Raw genomic sequence first — 25,034 nt, 5'->3', positions numbered from 1 at the left:
CAGATTGAACCCTCCTTATACTGTATATTCAACATCAAACAAATATATGACAGTATATTGTGGAAATAGTTGGAGCAGTGCTGTTTTTATTGCAGTCAGATGTTGTGTTTTGCATTTAGATTCATTTATTTGACAGCTGAAGAAAATAAATGTCTGTCATTTGCAACCACACTCTTACAGATGGCCGGGTAGTATCTCTGGAATTATTGTTCTCTTGCTGCTTGGCATTAACTGTAGAAATCCTTAATAGTCTATAATCACATATAATATCACACTTTGAATTAAATCATCAACATATAATATGTCAAACATGAATAATTGTCATAGCTCACATGCAAAATACAGATGGAGCCTCAAGGCAAATTCTGAGACAAATATCCAGAAAGATCACACATTTCTGCTCTTTTTTGCTTGATTAGCATGGTCCTGCAACAGGGAATCATTTTGCCAGACTGGAACACCTGCAGACAAATGCATTGAGGCAACTGTTAGCTCAGCTCCCAGAGGTCTCAACGATGTGTGCCCACGTTGTAACACAATATTACAGGGGCCATAACACACGTGTTCCAGCTCATTCAGCTCACAGAACGGCAGGAAAAAACAAGAAAGTCGAGGTGATTCAGCTTCACCAGCTCCATCGTTAGTGGGACACGAGATTGTCAGTTATCACTGAGCAATGACAACGATGAGAAACATGGTCCAAAGATCAGTCACTGTAAAGAGTATTAATTGGTGCTACGCTAATCTTTGCATGTATAGGCTACATTGTATTATAATATCTTTTAATATAATTTTACATTCTGTTTATGAATACGTCTGCCTTCATAGGTTTTTTCCTTTGTGTTTATGACACTCCATCCCAATTATTTATTTCTCCTCCCGTCTCACTCAGATAGACAGACATCTCTCTCTCTCTCTCACTCTCTCTCTCTCTCTCCCTCTCTCTCGATTGATGGATGGACAGATAATGTATATCCAATCTAGCAGTGCTCCTGATGCGGTTAGGGGCTGTGACAAGTCTCCGGGCGGGGGAACCGAGCGGAGCGGAGGAACGGGGTGACGAAGAGGACACGACATCTGGAGAGCATGCAGGAAGAAGAAAAAAAAAGATGCAGCAGAAAGAGAGAGACTGTGTAAAGTGTCTGCATAGCGCCCTGAGCGTGTTTGTGTTTATGTGGGAACAAACATACACCCTCTGCCATGCCCTCTCGGCTACTGTGTGGGTCTCAAGTTTGACTGGCTCATGTGCTCCTCACGAGCCAATGATAATGACAAAGATGGACGGAAATGATGCGTCTGATTGCGCTGACATATTGTGTGTATCAGACGGAATAGGCAGTGTTAGAGTCTCTCTTCCATACTGCATGGACCACAGTGTGTTAGGGAGGGAGATCGATTGTATGGTTGGATGTTGACATTCACTCATACCCATGAGTTTCAGGCTGCAGTTGCACACATTAGCCACTGGGGGGTAATGTTATCCTCACAGTATTCCAAGGAGTCGCTGTGCTCGCCACTGAAAATGTGACGCTTATATCAGACAGTAGAGGGTGATTTCCTGGTTCATGTTGGCAGAAGGGTTGATGATAATGTATTATAACATGTTGTAACATTGCAGGTGGTGGTGGTGTGTGTCTATCATCTCCTCTGTCCTTCTTTCCTGGATCAACACGCCCTATTGATCCATTTTTTTCCATCCGTTAAATATTTTGCCAAACTTTTAAGCATGCTGAAATGTTATACTGTTTAAAAATAAACTAAATCAAAGCCACATTTTACCTTTGAGCAGAAAAATGTAGAAGGATGTCAAATCTTTGCTTTGGGAAATTGCCGCTGACAAACGCTGATGAAAAACTGCGTACTTTTAAAGGCCTCCAGGTATGAAAGCACACAAATCTTCAAGGTGAGGAAGTTGTGTTCTGAGCTAACCTAAGACTCTCTGACCTCTGTACGGCAAAGAGGTCAGGGGTCAACTCACTTGACCCCCCCTCGACCATATCAATCCCTTTGACTATACGTACTGAACACACAAATAACTCCCTTCACACATACCTTTACTCTCTCCAGACGGGTTGTGCACAGTCAAGGAGAGAAACACTTTCTCTTTTTGGCCCAACACACATGCACACATTCAATGAACAAAAAAGTGGAAGTGATTGTGAATTCATCTCCCCTCCTGTCTCAGGTTGTCTCCTTACCTTGTCCGCTGCCCCTTAAACTCCTCAGCTCAGCATGCATCCATACAATCAAAAGACAGTATAATAAACATATTCTAAATTATGCAACAAAAAAAGTAAACACAATCAGCATTCCACCTCCATTTTAAAGACAACGGGCAGAACAGCAGCCATTTTCTAAAATGTGGAATCGCCACCCATACCCCCACCCCTTGATAGTAATCAAATTTGGTCTCATCTTTTCATTTTCTCATCTCTCCTCCCCATCTGTGTGGTGTAACTCCTCTCTTTCTCATTCTCTCCCTAATCATCCCTCACTGTCACTCGGCAGCTCTGAGCCATTGACCTCCGACCCCCAGGCAGGTTCACCAGCGGGTCAGGAGCCTGGCGGGGGAGACAGGAGAGGAGGGGTGGAAGGTCTGTTATTGGGGGACGCCAGCTTCCTCCTTTGGCCATGGATACAGCCTTCACTGCTGCTGCCATAGCAACTGGACGAGACGGCAGAGGGAGCAGACTGCCGAGAGCTGCTGGGATGGAGCTCGCTCTTCTGTGATCTGGCTGTAACCTCCATGGGCACTCGCACATGTCCACACACACAGTCACAGTCACATGCGCACATAATGACAAACTGGCAGACACACGCACAATCCCACACGTGCTAGCAAAATCTAATCAAATTTCTTATTTGGACTGCCAGGCTGTGCTGGAAAAATACTTTTTCAAGTTACAAGATTGATGGGCATTCCATGTTGGCTGCAATTAATTGCTGCATAATTAGACTTACAAGTTATTTATTGAAGCAATTTGGAGAATACAAGAGCCTGGGGATATATAAAACCCATTTGATCACGAGCTGCATAAACTTTAAAAATGTCTTCTTACAAGCATTATTTGGATAGAAATTAGTAATACAATCCCCCCCCAAAATGTTTCCCATGTTAATAAAATGATAAATGATAATAAATCTGGACTAAAGTGAGTGATGTGCTGCAAGCCTCACAAGGTCAAATAAAGGTGAGAGTGAGCAATGCAGAAAATAAAAATGATATGATAGAGGTAGAGATAGTGTTTTGTGCACATTTCTGGTGCAGGTGTGTGCAGCTCTGAACCAGCATGCTTATTTAGGAGAGCCTCAGGGGTTAGGGCTCAGTCCAGGTGGCGTACAACTACAAACAGAGATGTTACAACTCTGTTGCCGCTTGATATTAATTATCTCTTTTGACTCTACTCCCTTTATTCAATCACACACGTTCCTTGTTACTCTTTTCTGTTTTTGTGTCTCAGTGTCTCAACTTTCTGTTGTTTCATATACTCTATTTGAATGTTCTATATTCATCATTTTAAGCATGACTTTCTTATTCTTAATCTGACTTTCATTCAGTGCGAACTCTTCCTCTCTCTTTCTCGTCTTGCGTCACCCAGTCTCTCATAGCTCAAACAAATATGATAAATGAAGCTATTGGTGTCTGTCAAGAATGAGCTGTGATCATAGAGCCTTTGATGTTTGACAGCTTTAATGATGTATCTTGATGAATCAATGTATATTTTCATGTCATGTGACACACTGTTTTGGTACTGAGCACATACTTATTTTTGTGCTGTGAATGACACTACTATTGAACTGTGTGTGTTTTCCCCCCCATTTTTCTTGACTTTCATTCCTTTGCCTTGCATGTTTTGTGACAATGTCAGTGCACTTAAGCCAGCGATTTATCTCGAGTGTTTCAAGAGGCTCTTATCAGTTCTCTTTGTAATAACGGGATGAACTACTTTTAGTGGCACATACACACTTACTTACACACAGGCTGGCTGTGGACATACCCACACACTTAAATCTGCATGCAAGTCATTGTATGCACATGTATCCATGCTCTCTCTCTCCCTCACACACACATACAACATTATTTTAAAAATATAGAAAACAAAATGTTATGTTCATTGTTTTATAATGCAACAAATAACAAAAGTATAAAACATTACAATTATTTCCAAATGTATTATTTAACCTCACTCCTGCAGATGACAATGTATCATTAGTTAGTTGTAGGTGTGTGTGATTCAGCTGTGGCCTGGCTGGATAGATATTCTTGGATTTGGCCCGCAGTGGATAAATTCCAATCACAATGTGAGTCAGGACACTCAGGCTCAGTCTGCTCTCTGTGCTGTTCCCTCACTTCACCAATAGGTGGAGCTATGTACATGAAACAGACGATGAGGTTTCTATGTTCAAATGCCCTAAAGCAGCAGGAAGAGCAAATTAAATTGCCAGTGTGTCTGTGTCAATTACAAAGGGTCAACTTCATAAGAGGAATAGGCCCAAATCATATTTGCACCTGTATTCTAGTTGTCCCTGAATCAGAAGCAGAGCAGATCCAGAGAGAAGCATATTAGTATGGCAGTCAGATACTCAGGCTGATAATAATATGGAAATGAAGGTTTTCATAAGCACACATTCTTATGAGATATTAGCCCTTCTTTAAATTGTGTAGATAACGCCTCTGTGTGGCTGCCTTGAGGGATGAGCTTTGCCATTTGTAGATCTTGGTGAGATGAATAGCGGAGTGAGGCTGATACTCTTACAGTGCCGAGCCTCTATCTTATCACTTCTTTTTATCGGACTGATAACGAAAATGACTTTGCTATAGGTGTGCAACTCTTCAAATTCATTATGAGTCTGCTCAGCCCGGCGACTATCGACATGGCTGGGGGTGTGTGATGAATGCAGGGCTGTCTTCTGAGATGCGTGTAGTCCATGGTCGTGACACACTCCAATGGGAGACTGATTGGCGATGAAGATGTTATTGGAGGTGTGAAGTGGAGCCGAGACTGGTGGCTGGAGGATCCCTGAGCCTTCTCGAATCTAATGAAATGCAAATTTTGAAGGCTTGTTTGGGTTAATGCTCAGAGAAGCTGGGGACTTAGACCAGTCATTTACATGTTTTTAATCAAGGAACTTGAAGGCAAATGTGCATAAATGATAAACAAGACTTATTTGTCTCATGAGGGAGAGCATCACTTGTAGTTTAAAGTTAAAGAGAGAAAAGATTGCTTGCAGGCTCCCTTTTCTGTACTGTTAGCAGGCCTCAAGAGGGTGTTTTACCAATGCCGAGGGAGGGAGAACTGTGGTCACTGGTTGGCACACAATTGAAAGCCCCCAGCCCAGCCCAGCCCACCCCACCCCACCCCTTCAAGAGCGCACACACCCACCTCAGCGTTGTGTTCAAAGGTAGTTAGATCAGCAAAACAAATGAGTCAATGAAGGAGGTTTGGAATTGTCCCAGGAGGAGCATCTATCTCAGTGGTGAGTGGCAGCTCTGTCAATGAGCGCCAGGGCAGTAATGCACTGGTATTTGGAGGGCGAACTCTGTGTGAGTGTGTGTGTATACATTGTCCAGTATCCAGACATTTTGGCTCTCTGAACCGAGTGATGCCGTTATGGAGGATGTTGTTAAGTGTAGCTGAATGGGACTGTGTTGCACCCCAATCAGAGCCCTGTCTCCTGTATTAACATTATATGGAGCCTGGTCACATTCCTCTTTCCTGCCCCTCCACTTTGCCTGCTCTGCATCTGGTAGAGAAGGTATCTCTGTCTCTGTCTCCACTCTGCTCATAATGGTCCATAATCCCTACCGAGTCGACCCGGCGGTATTGCAGAATTTACAGTAATAATAAGGACTAATAGAGGCAATATCCATCTATTTGAACACTAAATCAAAAATGTTGCTGAGGTAGGTGATTAATGTAGTGTTCCCCCCCAATTTTCAGAATCATAAATGATGGAATAAGTCTCTTAACTCCAGATTAAGCTCCACTGTGAGCTCAAAATCCATGTCCACGTGGAATCCCTTTTGAAATATGGTTTTGAGTCACTCAGATTTCCTCACAGTTTTGGCATTTTGCTGATGCTTTTTAATAGAGTTACTTGTAAGTGATAAGATACAATGAAACATACAATCAAAAACAGTGAAGAAGGAATAATGACTATATAGAAATGTGATATTTTTACTGACAGGGCAGAGCACACGATCAAACTATAGCCTATAGATGCTGGGGATTCAGTGCCTTGCTCACTGCAGTAGCGCTGATGCATATTGACATGAAGCCCGTGTGGTGGAAAGTAACTAAAATACTGTCCTCAAGGCCGGTAGCTTATATTATTGAGTCATCTCTTGAGTATTTTCTTGATTTATCAGCTAATAGTGGAAAACCCAAAGAAAATAACACAAAACAGACCCCCCCCCCCCCCACACACACATTTGACCAGAACTAGGAGATGCTTGTCATTTTTGATTGAAAAAGGAAACAATTATCTACTTATTCATCATTGCAGCTCTACTGTTATATATAATTTTAAGGTCTTTGCCCTTTACCACTCGTTTTATGCCACTTCATATTTGCACTTAAGTACATTTATTTGACAGCTATTCTTACTGCTTTGTAAATTCAGATGTTACAACATTGAATCCTCTTTTAAAATGCGATACCATACTGTAGAATAAACTACCGGCCATTAAATAAACAAAAAGCCACAACATCTAAATTCTGCTTACATGTTGATGCATCAAGAAAAATAATTCAATAACAAAATATACTAAATATATATTCACACTGTCAAATGTTTCAGGTGTCCACATGATCAGTACTTTTATTTTGGTAAATCAGTACAATTTACATGTCATAATTTGGCCTGCAGAATGTTGTAATCAGGACATTTAAAGCTTTTATTTGCATTATGCAATCAATATTTGTAATTGTATGTAAAAGATCAGAACACCTCTAGCACCTAGTGTGTTATTGCCGTGTTGCTGCCTAATAAAAGAGTCAATGAGTCCCGATTCAGATAAAACCTGTTATTTTAAAAACACACCATAAACGATGCATAGGAGACTTTTGTAAAACTCTGCAGGAAAGTCTCTCTTGCTGATTATTGCCTTGGCCAGCACTCAGACAGCAAAAGCCCCATACCTGCAGCAGAATGTGCCCTGCAGAGTGGAAGTCCTCGCCAGCCTCCTGCATTAGTGATGCTCCCTCTGCCCTGCAGCTCCACTCAGGGAGTGGGAGGAGACATACATGGCCGTGGCTTCTGCACGGCTGTCTGCAGGCCGCAGCCACATGGTCGCACTGTAGACGCTGATGCTTCCCAATGAGTGAGTGAGTAGGAGACATTAGTGCACAAGCAGACACTTAAATGGCACCAAGATGAGATCAATTAGACAGAGACTAAGGTTGTTAGGCCCCTGTATGGCCAGTGGTCAGAGTGCGATGCTTGTATGCTGTGTTGTGTCAGCTGTCAGTGTGAGAGCCTGTGTGTCTGTGTGTCTGAGTATTTGTGTCCATGTGCTGAAATTAATATTGCTCTGACCGCATGAGTATGTGTAAATGTTTAACACCACTGAGGTACAGTAAAGCAGCATATTCCGAGGTGAGTATAAGCTCGGCAGGGTCAAATCTGCTACAATACCTTGTCGTGTTTGAGTCCCCAGGGCTGCAACGCAGGGTGGTGAGTAATCGTGCTGTGTCTGTGCATGCGTTGTCATTGATTTTGTCTCGGCTCCTAGCTCCCCCAATTACCTCCTACTCCAGGCTGCCAGTCCCTTTGCTGTCAGAGGGGAGGCAGGAGACTGGGGCCTCTGTGAGCTGTTTGTTTACACTGCTAATTGCTCCTGTTGTTTCCTTTCATTAGCCCAGGCTGAGCTATTGGACTGCCTCACACAACTAAGTGCTCTTAGCCTTCTGGTCGCCTAGCCTATAGTAAATATTGGCGATGTATACAGCAACTCCTAACATATGGCTGCAGACTGGAAATGATAGGCTCTGCTGGTGCAGTAGAGTGTTTAATACATGGAGCACTGTGCTGCTCCGGTTGTGAGTTACAGTGTGGTCAAAACATACAGAGTTGGCTTCATTGATACAAAGAGAAAGGGAAATCCTAAGCTGCTGCACTCTGGCTGACCCTAACACAAATTCAACTGAGTCTATTTGAGTTTGTACTACAGTAATTGATGCAATGTCCACATGTATGTGTTGAGTGCATGCATTTATACCCATTTATACCCTGCTGTCCTCCAACTCCAGCACAGTTTGCTGCTTTTTGTTTATTTAATGGCCGGTAGTTTATTCTACAGTATGGTATCGCATTTTAAAAGAGGATTCAATGTTGTAACATCTGAATTTACAAAGCAGTAAGAATAGCTGTCAAATAAATGTACTTAAGTGCAAATATGAAGTGGCATAAAACGGGTGGTAAAGGGCAAAGACCTTAAAATTATATATAACAGTAGAGCTGCAATGATGAATAAGTAGATAATTGTTTCCTTTTGGAGGACAGCAGTCTGTGTGTTTGCATACGTGCATGTTTCTGGCTGTATGACAGTGTTTTCATATTTGCTTGGCCTATGTGGATTGTGAATCAAAGGGTTGCATATCATAATTAGTCTCTGTGTCTGCAGTGCCCCCCCCCCACACACATATATGCAAACGCAAAACCATGCAGAGGCCCACAGCATCTCAGCACACACAGCCGTGGCTCCTTAATGACTGCCATCCCTCTCTGTGCCACGTTATTAATTAGCTCAATGATCCTTGCCGATGGGACCTGCACCGCGGATTAGAGCCCCCAGCACCCACACCCCTGGCTGCTGCTGGTAAAACAGGACTAGGGTGGTGTGTGTGTGTGTGTGTGTGGGTGTGTGTGTGTGTGTGTGGGGGGGGGGCTGAGGTGTGTGTGCATATGTGTGTTTTTAAAGGTACAGTATGTGTTTTACAGTGAATAGAACCATTGCTTGTTTTTTGTTTGTCTCTCTGTAATGTTTATGTGTGTGTGTGTGTGTGTGTGTGTGTGTGTGTGAGCAGACGGGGTCAGGAAAGGGAGCGTGGGGATAAATCATGTGACCATGGAGGAGGAAGAAGGGTGGGTGCCACCTGGCCCAGCGCAGTGTGCAGCATGTTCAGCTCCCCAGTGCACCACAACTCCCGGCACCACCATACTCAGCAGCATCACAAGATTCATGGACTGGTGCAGGTTCCCAGTGCCACTGATCCTGGCTATGTTCTGAGTTACCACATACAGTGGAATCTATCTACAAACAGTAGAAGCCACCGGACTCCTCAGTCTTCTTGCCATGTATAATTGTTTTTCCTCTGTGTGTTCCCAAAAATCCAATAGCTCATCAAGGGCTTAGTCACTGTTGCATGCAAATTTGCATTAATATTTTTGTCAGAAGAAAAAAAAAGGAAAGAGGTGAGGGAGGAGAAAAAAGAGAAACAGCCTCTCCAGATGCCTCCCAATTGCACTGAGCAAATGAACATAAATGTCACTGTCAAGCTGAAATGAAGAAAAAATGTGTCACGGCAGCAAACTGTGCTGGAGTTGGAGGACAGCAGGACATGTTTTGCATATGAAGAGGTGAATGCCCAAGGAGAGAGAGGGAGACTCTACACCTGTAACAAATGACTGTCGCCCCCCCTCCAAAACCTTCTCCGCCAATACACAAGTGTTGGAGCAAAGTGTAAACTTGGTGTTGTGTGTATGACTTATTCTTATAGTGTTGAAAGAATAAATTTTCTTTTTTGACATTGGAGCAGAGGAATAATCCAACTCAGTTTAGTGGACCAGAGTCCCACATATTCAAAACGTCCACATATTTGGATCACCATTGGAGCAACATCAACACTTCCTCTGCTCAGCATGTCTCCTGTGGTGCAATTCTAACTCTGCCCATAGCTTCTGTGACCGTAACAAATGTGCACGGTGCTGGGTACTAAGCAGTAAAGTCAATGAGGAGCTCGGGCATACGTGAGGATAGATATGCAGGGCATGTAGTCGCTCCAAGGTGACAGTGAGGTGTGTTGTGATTATTGACTGTATGACCTCGCGCTGACCCCGGCTGTGAGCGAGTAAAGGGCAGGGAGTTAGTGTGTGCCGCACCGCCTGTCAAGCCCGTCAATACACTGATGAATGGAGCTGGCGGTTATTAAAGCAGAATTAGAGCGGGGAGGGGGGAGCGGGATAAATGATGGCGCAAATGGTTGTGCAGTGGAGACTGTGGAGCCGGATGGCACAGCATCACTGTCATCAGTCTTTATTACCCTCCAGGGAACAGAGGGGGAGAGACAGGGAGCGGTCAGCGCCACGCACCCCTTCACCCTCCACCCTCATCCTCCACCAACACCTAGGTTGCACCTCCACATCCCTCTGCTGGCCAGACATCCAACTAATCCTTACACATTATAGCTGGATACATCGCATGCACAGACTGTAGTTTTTCTTCATTCCTATCAACATTTTGCGTCAGAATACTCAACACCAATAGGTGGAGACACATACATGTGTGCAGACACATACATACACAAACACTGCCTCTATTTAATGTTACTCATCACATGGTCTCTCTCTCCAGGCTTCTCTGCTTTGCCCATTCCCTTCTCTCCTGTTTTCCCTCCTCCATTTTCTCTCTCACCGAGGGAGTGGAGGACCCCCACCACAATCAATCATGGCGAAGTCACAGAGCACAGCAGCACACTCAGGGCACCGCGCTGATAAGCTGGTTAGAGAAGAGAAGAGAAGAGAGGTGGAGAAAGTGGGGGGCTGCACTTGGATGGAGGTTTGGAAGAGGGGGAAGGGTGTGCTGGGTTCACTGCACAGTCAAAGAGTGGGCATGCTCTCTCCGCCAGGGCGGGTCGTGAATGGATGGGTGAGCTAATTCCATTGGTGAAGCCCCTGTGAGGCCCAGCCCCTCACCAGAGAGCTGTGCCTGCATACAGATGTGAGAGTGCCATTGATATTCTCCCCCTGTGCTGTTGCTCCTGCTCCGCTCTGCTTCTTTTTTCCTAATTAGAGGTTTATTTATTGATACCCTAGTTAATGTCTCTCCTAATTTTGCTATAGTTCTGTCTCCATTACCCAGGAGATTCATTTGCCGCAGTGTTTGGAGCAGTGCCTCTACTAGTTTGTGGGCACCTCTGGGCTCACCTTCTTTCCGAAATCTGGCCCCTGCCCCACCTCACCCGTAACTCCTAAGTACGTAACAGCATCTGCCAGGTGGAAAACCAGTGGCCTCAAGTCAGAAGATGGTTCCAGCACTAGAAGGTTTCTGTGAGACTTGTTGCATGCCTAAACATGCCTCAAAACAAAATCATTACAACTTTGAATCAACCAATTTGTCCAAAAACCCGTCAAACGGCGAGAAACCTCAGCGGCATTGTGTCTTGGAAAGTTGTACAAACAAATTCAAACTCTTCCAGTGCTCTTCATTGAGGCAAATATCGATGAATGGGGTCAAGTAGTGCTGGAGATGACGGTGATGCTTTTTCAGACAGCTGGGTATAATGCATTTAAGTACGCCCAACATTTTATCAAATACGTTTATTGTATTACTTACGCAATGTCAGACAAACTCATCTGTAATAATCTCATCTATTTGCATTCTTTTGAAAAATAGCTGTTGCTGCTGCTAACTCTCTAGCATATTAAGAGAGGAGCTGCACAAGAGCAACTGTCATCTCTGTAGTGAGGAAATAGTCCTTCCAGCAACTTCAAGGTTGGGTGGTCAGTCATTAATTAGCATTACAGGGCCTTATATGTTACGCATTAATTAGGAATTAAATCTTTTTTCTCTCAAGAGCGATAGGGTGCAGCATGATAGTTGTTTTTGCTGTTTGGTCTATAAGATATATTAAATTCAACCAAAATACAATTTGGTTATTGAACACATATTTGGGTTGCATTTAATATATATTCAGCTTGATAGCAGAGACATTTAGATGTTTAAAAAATAAAAATGCAATTTGATATCATTTAAGTTTGTCCTTTTGAGAAACTCCTGTAGTTTACATGTTCACTATTCAGGATTTGCTTTTTTATGTAAACTCTCGGGGCTCTAGGCAACAGACCTTCCTCATCTACAATATGCTTGCTACAAAATTACTGTTTTTTGTGTGACTCTTTTTTGTTGAGCGCTTTGATCTTTCTTTTATGCCCCATATGTCTTTTGTTTAGGTAAACTTTCTCACAAAGAGGATATATTATAGTTACAGCTTCTATATCAATGTGTTGGGGAATACAACTATGTTTATGTTTCCTGCAAACTGTTTCAATGTTATGAAACACCAGAACAATTTCAAAGCATTCTAATACATTATTTTGTCTATTTTTATTCTGAACTTTGTGGTTGACACACACATGCCATCTTGGAACTGGATCATTAATCATCAACCAATGTGGTTTTGGCAAGCTTAGCCATAATGAAGTGGCACAATGGTCTCATTCTATAGATCCATTATGTTTATTTCATGATTATGAAAGCTCAAGTCAAAGAGACTTAATGTCTCCCAAATGATCCCCAAAACAAATCCAGATTCAGTTGACTTCAGGATTTCACAACAGGATTGTCTAATCTTCGGGCTGAATCCTGCATGACAAGATGTATGTAGAGTAGACGTTCATACGCCACCAAGTATGTCAATATAAGCTGATTGGATCATCCCTCTCATTTTGAACCCACTCCATGTCACCTTGCCCATCTCTCCCAGCTGCTGCTCCAAGCCCAGGTGCTGCTGCACTGACTAACTCATGGATCACAATCAGCCCCCTCGTTCAACCCGGCAACATCCCTGTCAGTCTCTTCTGTCTCCCCAGGGCTCAGTCTGATCCCATTCCAGCCATCACACTGACTACAGCTGCCCCTGGCGCCACACTGGAATTGGATGGTCTGATGACTAGTGTGAATGGTCGATAACTGTCCCTGCTATGTGCACAAGAAAATGAAACTTACATCCTTGGATATCATTCTCTGGTAGCAGCATATTGTTGGTTTTGCAAATGCGCCAGTTCATTTGGAAGTGTCTTTATCATAATGCTCTAATGCCCTTCAAATGGGGAGGATGAGCTTTTGTGCAGCAGGCCCCGACACCAATGGGTTAACTAATGATGGCATTAGCGTGTGTGTGTCTGTGGGTAGGTGTGTGAATGAGTGTCCCTACGTGCGCATGTGCCTTTGCGTGTCAGTGTCTGTGTGCTATCATTTGTGTGTATGTGCCTTTCACAGGTGATCAGTCAAGGCTATCCACTCAGTCCTTCTCTTGCAGCCCCCTCATTACAGCCCACTATCTCCTCTAAACACCTGCAGCCCCACAGCCCACCTTCAGCTCCCAGGCCCACACGCTGCCTCTTTTTGTCCCAGTGTAGAAAGAGCCTGCCCATCACATCAATCTACTGCACTGTTTATATTTATGTACAGGAGAGAGGCTAAAAAAGGCCCCTCTTACTGTGGGCTTTATTGACTAAGCATTAAGCGGACATTATCAGGCGATAGCCTAGTTATTTATGAGGCGGTGATAAAGGCTGCAGGACTGAGTTATGTGAGAACCAGGAGCAGGATGAAAGCTGCTCATACAGCAGCACTGATACCCGACACTTGCCTCTCTCTGTCTGGGTAGAGAGGCACGCCAAACGCGCCAAACGGAGCTGAAACATTCACGGATTTATAGTCGGTAAATTTATGCTCTCCATAGGTCAAACGTGGCACTGTTTATCTGGGTTTCATTGTCACTGTCCTCGTGGCGTGCGCCGCAGGTACTGAAATTTTCATATTTGCCTTATGAATGTAGCCAAAGAAGGGGTGTGTGGAGGGGTTGCAGGGGGGTCTCTATGTGCGGTATTCCATTGACCTTCTGAACTTAGTTTTGAATTTTCCAAGCAACCCAGTGCTTGTGCCTTTGAGATGTTGTCATAAATCAAGCATGACAGAAGACACTCCTCCATAACTGTGCATTTTGTATTCCTGTGGTATGCAGTAACCTTGCACAAGGGGTCTGTGGCAGTCTGTGGTTGACCTTAACTGGGAGGGTTGCAGGTCTCTGTGTTTCCTGACTGACATTTGACTGCATACCACAACATAGCTCCACAAACATTTAGTTTGACATGGATTTGTAGTATAGAGCCTGAAGCAACTTTGTGTCTTGTGTCACTTGTTTCACCCCTAACTGCACACACGACTGGGGTACGCACCTTCTCGCTCACACTTTTGTAACATACATGGATCTGAGACAAACTGTCAACCAAATCTTGAACAAACATCCATACTCACCTCTGTATACTGTACATGGCACCATCTTACCCTTCCAAAACCATCTTTCTCCTCAATAAACCAGGTCAACAAACAAAAAGCAATTATGTTGGGCAGCTGCCGCCTGGGAGTGGGTAATTACAGCGGTGTGGACAGCTTCATTCTAAACAGGTACTAAAAGCATCATTAATCATCCTCCCTCTGATGCCGAGCCCTGGTCATGTGACACAGGCCGCTGATGAGCAGGGGAGGGGGATCCGCCTTAGGGGGGTAGGAACAAGATCTGATTGGCTCCTTCCATAAGTCCTTTTAGAGGTCAGCCAGTCAGCAGAGATGAACTGCCAATGACCTTGTATCACTTGACCCCTGAGGGCCCATGGGTCACTCTCTCATATCAGTTGGAAGGCAGGCAGAGGAGGAAAGGAGGGAAGACGAATGACACAGAGAAAGGGTAGAAGAGGAGGAGAATGGCGCGAGGGAAAAGAGAAGGCACACACAAGGTTTGTGTGGAAAAGCACTAGGAGGGGTGATATGAAAAATAAAACAGTAGGCAGGAGGTTTGATTGAGCACCTGGTCTTCGCCTTTTGCATAAAATGGCTGACGAAAAAAAATGTTTTTATAGCAGCAAGGCAAGACCTGAAAGCCCCTTCACCCCCCTCCTTTCACTCTCTATTCTTTTCGCTGTCCATTGGCAAGCTGTCTTCAGGTTGGCTGAACGGTTGGTTATGTCATGTGAATTTTATTATTGAGGACCAAAAACATCTCTATGTTTGTTTTTCTAATGTTGAGCGGTCATTGATAAAATGGCCAGAGATTGCAAAATGTGAACACAGCCTTCCAAATCCATTTATTAGTACACAATTCCACTGAACTATTTGACTATTGCGCGCCTGCACATACTGTGTTTTTTAGGCTGTGAAGCCGGCACGAGAATCAACCCTTTGCCAGATGAAATATAGCCAAGATGGCTCCTGACAGTGACTTGATTGAGAAAAGTTCATGAACTGTTCCCTCTCTGAGCGCAGACTGACACGGATGGCTGATTGACAGATGAAACACAAAGACACATCTGAAAGATGTCCTTAAACCGGTACCCATCCCCTTCCCCTCTGTTCCCCCACCACCTCACCCCTGCAGCCCCACCCCTTCAACTCGGCTCCCCTTCTCCTCTCTCTCCATATGTCTGGGAATCTGTCACTATGGCAACCTCACCCCAGTGGCGAAGGAGGAGGGGGTTGCCTTCGTTCAGAGAAATAAGCATCGCAGGGCTCATTTATGATGGTTTGTTTAGGGATTATAATACACTGATGAGAGGTCAAAATGTACTTGCACACATGTTGACATAAGAGTGTGTATGTTTGAGCCTATTCAGAAGACTGTGTGCAGCATGTTGCATATGTAGCATATGTGGTAGAGCTGCACTTTAATCATTTTGGAAGAAATAAAGCAACAACCTATTTATTTAAGCCTTTTCATGTTACAGTTAGGTTTCATGAAATATAAATGAAAGAATGAAAAACTTCAGTAAAATAAAAAGTAATATTGCAATTTTCCTTTGGACCACAAGTCTGGTGCCATTAAATCAGTGGATTATATTAATGGCATAATTGGCATTGCTGGTCCTAGGTTATAGCTGCAGTATCAGCAAACTCTGTAAAGGCTCATTTGATTGTTTCCCCTTCACTTTATGCTTGTCTGCAACTTTTGAAAGGGCAATCCAAACTAGTGAGTAAACAGAGCTGCATGAGAGAGGCCAGAGGCTCCACACAATCAGATATGTAGCAGGGCCAGCTTGGTTGATTGTACTGATGCTGCATGATGCCACAGGAAGATACTCCTGTACATAATGATATCCCACACTGCTCCGATACACAGCACCAGATGTCTCAGGAAACAGGGAATTTTCCTATGCAATAGACTTGCAACCTTGACACAGTTTCACCTCTGCGGGCACCCCTTCTCACTCTTTTCTCCCTCACCTCCCATCCTCATGATACCTTACATTGACTAAAAGCCCCCACCACACACACACAAACGCACGCACGCACACGCACACACGCGCGCACGCACACACACTCTTTCAAGAGCAAATCTCCCTTTGCAACCAGAAGTGCTGAGTGCTGCTGTTTGCTTTGTACACAGAAATTTGCTGAGGCTGTAAGCTGTCCCCAAACATCTGCTCCCTGGAGTGGAGCAGGAGAGAAGAGGCGAGGGCTGGATTGGTGCGCATCTTGTTCAGTGTAGCTCTGTCAGAATGTGTTATGAATGGATTTGTATGTGCGGGTGTGTGCATGCGCGTGTGAGTGAACAATTATTCAAATAGGTGCTTTGTATCTTTTTGAGCGCTTTATTAGTAGCACCTTGGAAACAAAACACATATTTGTGTAATTGAACACAGGGCATCCAAATATGCATAGGCACACACACACTCACACACACAAACAGGTGCACTTCATTTCAACTTTCTTGATGCACAAATTCTTTGGTAGTCAAATATGTCAATGAGCCCGATCAAAAAGATTGATTGAGCATGAAAGTCTTTGTAAATAAAGGAAAACAGTCAAATCAGATGATCAGAAAAACTAAAAGAGAGGAGAGCATTCAAATGATCTGTAATTACAACAACAACTGAGCTATTTATAAGTGTGTGCACTTAGAGTTAGAAAGAGCTTAACTTGAACAATTGATTTCATTCCCCTGTGCACCGGTGAGGATATTACATGCATAATATGCATTAAGTTAATTTTAGGTCAACTCAGAATTAATTACAATGAGCTCAGAAAGAACCCACTTACATGTGTTAATTTAAAACTTAGTGTAAAATATGCTGTAAGCTGCATATCTTTCATTGCTCATGCCATGCAGCGCTCCTCGGGAGAATTTTAACAGCTGCGCACATCAGAAGACAATATAGAAGACATTCAATAGCCTTATGCTTGATTAATTAATACATGTTTTAGTTTAATATCTCAATTGTAGTATTTTATCTCAAAAACTGTTTGAGCTATATCGCACTTTATTATAAATATGTTCCTTATTGATTTAAATGAATGAGTTAATGAAAGTTTAATTTTGGAATGAATTTCATTATAAGAAATTATTGCTGTACAGGAGAGGAAAATAAAAATAAAGGTGAAGAACATTCAGAGTTGTTCAATGTCACCACTGTTGCAATCTGTGGCAGTAATACATTTTCACCTGAGTTATTTGGTTTTTTATTTCCCTTCCATTTACCATGTGTTTGCTCATATAAGCACAGCACAGCTGTCAGTCTCGTGAACCAACCGTACATCTTCAGGAAGGAATTACAGAAGAGTACAAATTCATCAGAGTAGAGTCACACTCAAATGCTTTCGAACTAAATGTCAGGTCTGAACAAACAATGCAGTTTGCCTTTCATCAATTGAGAGGCAAATGTTGAAGCTGCCAGAGAATTAAATTAAAGTAGTTCACCCAAAATAAATCAACTCTTCTTTTCACCTTCACATCATACCTATAACTCACATGAAGTTTTTTTCCTCCACACATTTTCTCTGCTATTTTAAATTGTTGTGCATTTCTAGTTGAATCTAGTAGAAACTCTGATGAAGTAAGTTTGGATTTGAAAAAAGTTGGACTGCACACCTGCTGCAAGCATCCTCTGCACAGCACAACATGTAATGTAATGCCCTGTGCAAGGGAACATATGTGCACAAGATGACAAAAGTGTTTCGGTCAACTTAACACACTTCTTAGTAACATGGACACGAGGGACCATTTTTATATTCACAAGCTTTACCATCACATTGTTTCATCATCATTATCCTCATCGTCATCCTCATATACCTTCACAAGTCCACACTTATTTGCATTAGAAGACGATAGACGATTTGATTGTTTTGTTAAGCTTTCCACTTTGTGCTATTTTGTTTAGAGAAAGGCAACCTTAATGGTATGTATTTTGTTTAAATGCAAATGTAAAATAAATTGGGCTCAACACGTTTTTTGTCTAGCTTGCATGTAAAATTATTTGTATCAATTACAAATACAACTTTCAAATGTTTTCACTGTCAAAAGTTCCCCTGCAGACCTTTAAGTTTGAACTTCTTTTCCTTTATAGCTTTCAGTTCAAATAAATGAGATGAACTTTATAAAGGATACTGTTTGGAGGGGAGTAATGTCTAAATTCCTCTAAAATTATTCAAGACGATATGAAATATATAAGCAGCAAAGGTGTTATGAATAGTTGCTCTAAAATGTGTTTATACGGGCTCTGACATGGAATCCTATTAAGTGTTCAGTATGCTCAAGTAACTTTAATTTTTCAACTTTGCAATTAAAAATAGATCTGTGGTTTATATCCAAAAACCTATTGGGTGAAAAGACTCTTTTATCCAGTTTATAAAGTGAGCCAGGAGCACATTGTTGGGCTTATTAAAATAAGAGATAGGGTAAAAATTAGGTTAGCTCTAGGTGTAGAACAAATGCCTTATGTGACTTGGTATGGAATTATAATATGAACAATTATCATATGGCCTAGTCGCCCCTCTATTCAGCTGGATGAAATATTGTTGTGTGGACATAGAGACCCACCACCAGAACAAAAGCCTTCCGAGTTGTTGAAAAAAAGAGAAAACGAAAGAAAGAACTATAGAGAAAGAAAGAGAGAGGGAAAGCTCAGACTTAGAGGTCGTCCAAATTAATGGTGCATCTTTCTCTCTCTGAGCCGCTGACCGGGTCATCGTTGTCCCGAGGCAAGACAAAGGTCAAGAGGTGAAAGGTGAACGCCGGTGTAACTGCATATATTAGCTTGAAGGTGCAACTGTCTAACAATTATATTATTATTTTATTTACACACATTCCAAGGAGGACACCTGTTAAATGCTTAAACGCGACCTAATTCATTCATTTTGATTATCGCTTTATATTTCTAAGCGACACCCAGCTGCTTTAGGTTTAATTCCTTTGTTGTTGTCATTAACTTCCGCTTTGGATCTATTTACCTTTGCATCAAATACAAACACCGCTAATTGGAAGCTAAAAAAATATTCCCTTACATGGAATTAGTGTGGCTGATGGCCTCATATCTTGATATTAGAATAGACATTAACATGACAGAAACCCATTGCGATACCGGGACATAACAGTGTTTGTGGGCCGAGTTTACAATCATTTACTTTATATGAGATGAAATGTGAATCTAGAAGGAATATTTAGCAGCTGGAGCTGCTGGGGCCACACAATTTATTGGTTGATCTGCAAAACAGCGCAGACAGCGTTTTATTGTCTGATCTCCCGCATGAGTGTTCAAGCTAAATTATCATTTTCTGATGCATATAGCGGTAATAAAAGACGCAACAACTCCCGACCGTGAATTTTCTACATTCCATTAACATGCAGTTACAGATGCATGCAAATGCTCCCAGATTTGTGCCTCAAATAGATGGATCATCACGGATCAATACTTTTAATAAGAGTGATCAATAAATCTATCAGACAATTATGGCATTTTAATTCCGTGAAGAAAAACCTTAAAACCGGGCAAATACACACCATTAAAGCAGCATTAAATACTTTGTTAAATTAGCCTGATAAGTATCTGTCTACAACAGGTGCATATGTTTCCTCAAATATTAACAACAGCAAATAAAAAAGAGATATAAACATGCTGCAACTTAAATTGGTTGAGAAAGCAATAATTAGTAAAACCAAAACATATATTCACAATAGAATAAATATGATGAAATGTACATTAAATAAATACAAATATTTATATTTATTTTAAACAAATCTAAGATGCACGTGTCCGGTTGAATACATATACAAGTAAAGTCAACTCCTGGATGAATTGTACCGAATAAATAAACAAATCGAGTGCCACAGTTTCTATGGGCAATTAATATAATTTTGTTTCCTTGTTTTCATTGGTAGGAGCGCGGTGCAATGACTTGAATTTTAATATTCAAATCAGCGCCAGTCTGAAGCCGAGGGAGGATGACAAATTGTTTTTATCCATTCTTGCATGAAGACACTTGCCATTGCGCTTCTTACGATACGCATCCATCGTGGTACGCAAATACAAGTGAAGCCTGATTGAAACCGATGCAAAAGGGAATCAAAACATCTGCAGCCGGGCGCCATCGCGTGTGTGACGCGTGATGCAGCTCCTGCGGTTCAGGAGTTCAGGGGCAGGTGTTTGGACGAGGACGGTCGAGAGGGGCAGGTGTCCAAAGTGTCGGCGTGTGAGTGCGGTGCCGCTGGCCCCGGGTCGGAGAGCAGCCCGGCTCTCTGTAATTTCTTCTGCTTCATGCGTCGGTTCTGAAACCAAACTTTCACCTGCGTCTCGCTGAGCTGCAGGGCTCTGGCGACCTCGACCCGCCTGGTCCGCGTCAGGTACTTGTTGAAGTGGAACTCCTTCTCCAGCTCGGTCAGCTGCCTGGTGCTAAAGCTGATCCTCGAGGCCCCGGGTACCGTGGGATGGTCACCCGTGCAGATGCCGCTGCTTCCAGCCTCGACCGCACCAGGGCCCGAACCAACAACGCTGAACCCACAGGTCATGTGCATCCTGGCTGGGAACAGGGGACATGAAAACAGTCGTCATGCAATATCAATGAGTTTCCCCAAAAGTACCTGCCCTTGTCCAGAAAATAAGATTAGATATTATTTCAGAGTTGAAACAGGAACAATTCGTGTATAATAAACTTAAATCAAGGTCACATATATGTGGTTATGACTTTTATAAATCCTCAGAAAATACATACAATATGCATTACAGCTGTATCTATACTGCTCTGGTAAATGTTTTTAAAAAAAATATTCACAATTTGTTTGGATACTGAAGAAATGAGCTGAACAAATATCCAAACGTTCCAAGATATTATCTACAAGAAACAGATTTATAGGAATTGGCCCTGTGCCAACTTGTTGATTTAAAGTCTTCACAGGGAGCTATTTTTCTGTCTGTATAACAGACATATTTCACCAAAGTATCAAGTTTAGCAATAGCCTATAGGCACATTGTAAAATAGTTTGCTGTCAAACATGTGGATGGTAAATTATGTGTTATCTATACTAGAACATAATAACAGAAACACCTGAACAGTACAATGCAATCTCATGCAACAACATCACAAACTATAACCTGAAAATGATTTAGACACCTCTGAGTCTGAAAGATTTGAATGTTTCACATTCATGTTGTAAAGTTCTTACATTTAAAGTCTGTCCGAGACGAGTTCACCAAATAGAACAACATTTGTGGATGTATTTTGCAGATATATGGAAAAGTTGTCAAAGAAATGTTTGGTGATTCAAAACAACTTTGTATCGTTTACAGTCCATTAACTGTATTCATCAGAATCATTAATAATTTGCCTTTAGGCCTTTCTGTGTCAATGACAGTTTAACCGTTTACAAATCCTTTCAAACACTGCATTAATGACAAATGCTTCCATTTTTTCCTCTGAGGTTTCTGGGTCACACATTAAAGTATCATCTATGCTACTTATGTGCAATGAATGACAGGAACCGCAGCTATATCTTGATTTTTCATTGCTGACTTTGTGGGTAAGTCGTCAGTGTGTCTTTGCCTCTGAGAAAATGTGCTGCTGCTGCATAATGGAGTCAGTGTGCCAGGTGTAGAGCAATGTCTCCCACCACAATTCATAGAGAGGAAGGTTAACAGGCCTCTAGCCACTTGGAAAAGCATAGCAGATGGAAAGGTCAGTTATGGGATGAATGTCGACATCTGTGTTTTAAGAAAATGAATGTCAAGGTAACCGAGCCTGAGAATTAGAGGGCAGTGAATATGAAGAACCAATACAGAGGAAGTGTACGTAATTAAGAACTTCAGCTTTCAGGAGTGCAAATCACATGCACATTCTGATTAATGGCACCAAAGATAATAGAATTGATGCCGGCCAGAAGGCATAAAAGACTCAAACTAAATATTTGAGAAATGACTTGCATGCTTAAAAATAGCCAGGCAGCAAAAGGAATGGAAGGGCCTTCCAAGCCAAGGAGAGGGAAGAAGAAAAGGGATAGATCGATACACATTGCCTCAGTCATCTGGGCATCTAGCCCACAGTAATTCAGGTGCTGTCAAAGCATAATTGAAGAATGACGCACTGGGAGTATATACACTGAGCCAAGAGATCAGGTTACTGCAGGTCTGTGGAGGCCTTTCAACATGGAAGAATATACGCAAGACTTTGTTTTGAGCCAAAGCCAATACAACCTCCAGAGGAAAGCATACTTTCACTAATGACTCTCTTACAAGTTACACTTCTGCGCTAATGAGTTACTCCTACAGATGATCCCCTTCAGAGAGATTCAGAAAGAGGTCACAAAAATGCAAACGGTACAGCGAGGAGATGTGTGTGCATGGGTGGGTGTGAGCAAATGACTTTCTCAAGTGCACGGATTTGGTTCAGATGAGTGGCTAATGTCTTTTATGAATAAAACGACTCTTCAACCAGTGAAAAGTGTTGTCGGAACCGTTTCCCCACTCATCTAGATTCTGAAGTAAGTAATCAAAAGCTAGAAATTACGGTTTTGTGTTTGCTGCACGTCAAAACATTGCAATATGAAAAATCAGAAGTGGTGTCACCTGCATCATGAGAACAATGTTTTACATTGCTAATCTGAATTTTCTTTGTCAGTCCATCCTTTCTGCATCATATAACTATTGTCATCCGTTGCCTCTGTAATCGAGCCTTAATCCAAAATGATGTTTCACAAGCTGTATGAATGCACATCATGAATAAACATGAGCAAGGTAATCCAAAGCTAAAAATGTTAGCTTAAAGCAGTCAAATCGAAAATTGTTGATGTTACATTTTGTGCACACTGACCCCATTGTGCAGAATCATCAGAAATAATGTGTCCACCACATTGTACATATGAATGTGAATGTTGCTGCAGCTTTGGCTTTGTTGCAGTCCTTGCAGAGGAGCTCAGGCCTTTTCACCTCAAACAGTCTGCTTCTTTGGTCACTGAACATGTAGGTCAGCAGCACGCTTACAGTGGACAGAGATTGTGCTTTGGGGGAAAAAGGTTGGACTGCCATTGTAGTCAATCTTCCTCCATGTAAAATGTATGAAACCAATAGTAGCCAGTAGCCAAGTCAGTCAACTGACTTTATTGATCAAATGAATGATCAATAAAATACTATCACTCACATACAATTGAGGATTGATAGGCATTGTTCACATTAGTAGGCTATTGGTATTTCTTTTTTAAGCCTGTGATATTTTCTTGTGGGCTCTCTGCCCAGGACTCATCAGTCAGGGATATGATGATCTGTGACAGCAATTATGTTAAAAAGGTGGACACATGTAAAGGTGCTGGAAACTGAAATCAATACACAAGGGCTTTCATTACAAACAGACAACTAATCAATACTCAGGGAGCACTCCAGCTTACAAGAGTAAGTTTTACTCAACTTCCTGTGAGTCTCGACAGCAAGTGGTCTGTTGCATTATTCAACGGCTACTGGTTAGTAAGGGCAATGGTAAATAATGGATTATTTTCCAGTTGAATATACAGTCAGGCTAAGCAGGCTTTTGACTGTTTAGGTTCTGCTTGCAACAGAAGGTGGAGCGACGATGTTAAATAACCTAACAGACCTCCAGTAACATGGAAACATTAAGGAAATAATAACCGAGTCCTCATGTGCATATTCAAATGTGGCGTCGACTAAACAGTGCCGTCTTCCAAACCCTTTGATCTGTTTTTAACATGTGGGAGATTATTTATTTTTTAATTCAACTTTATGTTGGTGACGGAGGAAATGGTGCACGGTGACGCACAAAACACGTCAGCTGTTTTTTTCCTCTTTTTTTTTTTTTTTAGCTTGAAGAGAAAACTTTGACCAAACTTTCCCAACTAGTTATCCAAAGCTTAAAGTTTCAACAAGAAGTAATATATCCTGAATACGTGAATGTATCAAGGTTATTTTTTCCCTCCTGACTCCCTTGACAAAAAACTTACCCGCCCGTTGCTGACTCCTTCTCACTCTCATCCACTCAAAAGTGTTACTGCTTACATCCATATGTGCCACGTTACAGTCCGAGCCAGCTGAACTCCCCATGGCGGCGTCAATCTCGGGGCCATTACGTGAGTAGATTTGAATTTGCTCGACTAGGGAGTCAAACCCGGATTGTAGCGTTTCGTTGTTATTTGACGCGCAGTATTCGGGTCCTGGAGAGCCCTGCCCCTGCGCCCTGCACCGCCAGGGGACGCGGGACGAGTGGGGGCAGGCCGGTGCCGAGAAGCCCTCGAGAGTATCGCACGCTGGAGGAGGAGGGTTGTCCAAAAAGGTGCAACTGTTGTAAAGAGTTGAGTACCGGGGATGCGGTGTATTAATTCCTGAGGCGACTTTCACCTCCAGTTCCCCCTCCTCATCACGACTGCCGAGTTCAGGATGCGTCCTGCAGTCCAGGTCCCGGTTTATGACCTCTTTTTCTCCGCGGCAGCCCGTGAACAGAGGGCTACTCTCCCCTTCGGCCGTTAACTCTTGATAGGAAGTCATTATCACCTCTCCCCTGCATAATCATTGGACGGGGTTGCACTTCATGCCCGGCCTCTCATGCATCCAAGTAACGCATGGTCAGGCGGCTGGACGACCGTGGGGACATTCCTCAGAGGAGAAACAGCAGTCCCTGATTGATGGAGATGACGTGCCCTCCTGGTCTCGGCCAATAGCTGGACATCTCTGTCATCAGAGAGGACAGCACTGATTAAACAGAGTTGAGAAACTCACTTCAGGTCAACATTTTAATGGTGTCCGAGCACAACGAATTGCACCATGGC

General features: G+C 42.6%; 1 protein-coding gene across 1 annotated transcript; it reads right to left on the bottom strand.

Annotated features, from left to right (window-relative positions):
- Positions 1 to 20,064: 20,064 nt before the first annotated feature.
- On the bottom strand, positions 20,065 to 24,812 carry hoxc1a (homeobox C1a). Its single transcript, XM_034537329.1, is given in 3 exon segments — positions 20,065 to 20,791; positions 24,213 to 24,767; positions 24,770 to 24,812. Coding segments are annotated over 3 exon segments (993 nt in total). The 3' UTR covers positions 20,065 to 20,396.
- Between the last annotated feature and the right edge of the window lie 222 nt (positions 24,813 to 25,034).

The sequence above is a fragment of the Cyclopterus lumpus genome, chromosome 7 (genome assembly GCF_009769545.1).
Source record: "Cyclopterus lumpus isolate fCycLum1 chromosome 7, fCycLum1.pri, whole genome shotgun sequence".
NCBI classification, from domain to species: Eukaryota; Metazoa; Chordata; class Actinopteri; order Perciformes; family Cyclopteridae; genus Cyclopterus; species Cyclopterus lumpus.
Note: the sequence above shows the minus strand (reverse complement) of the source record. Positions and strands in the feature narration are given on the sequence as shown.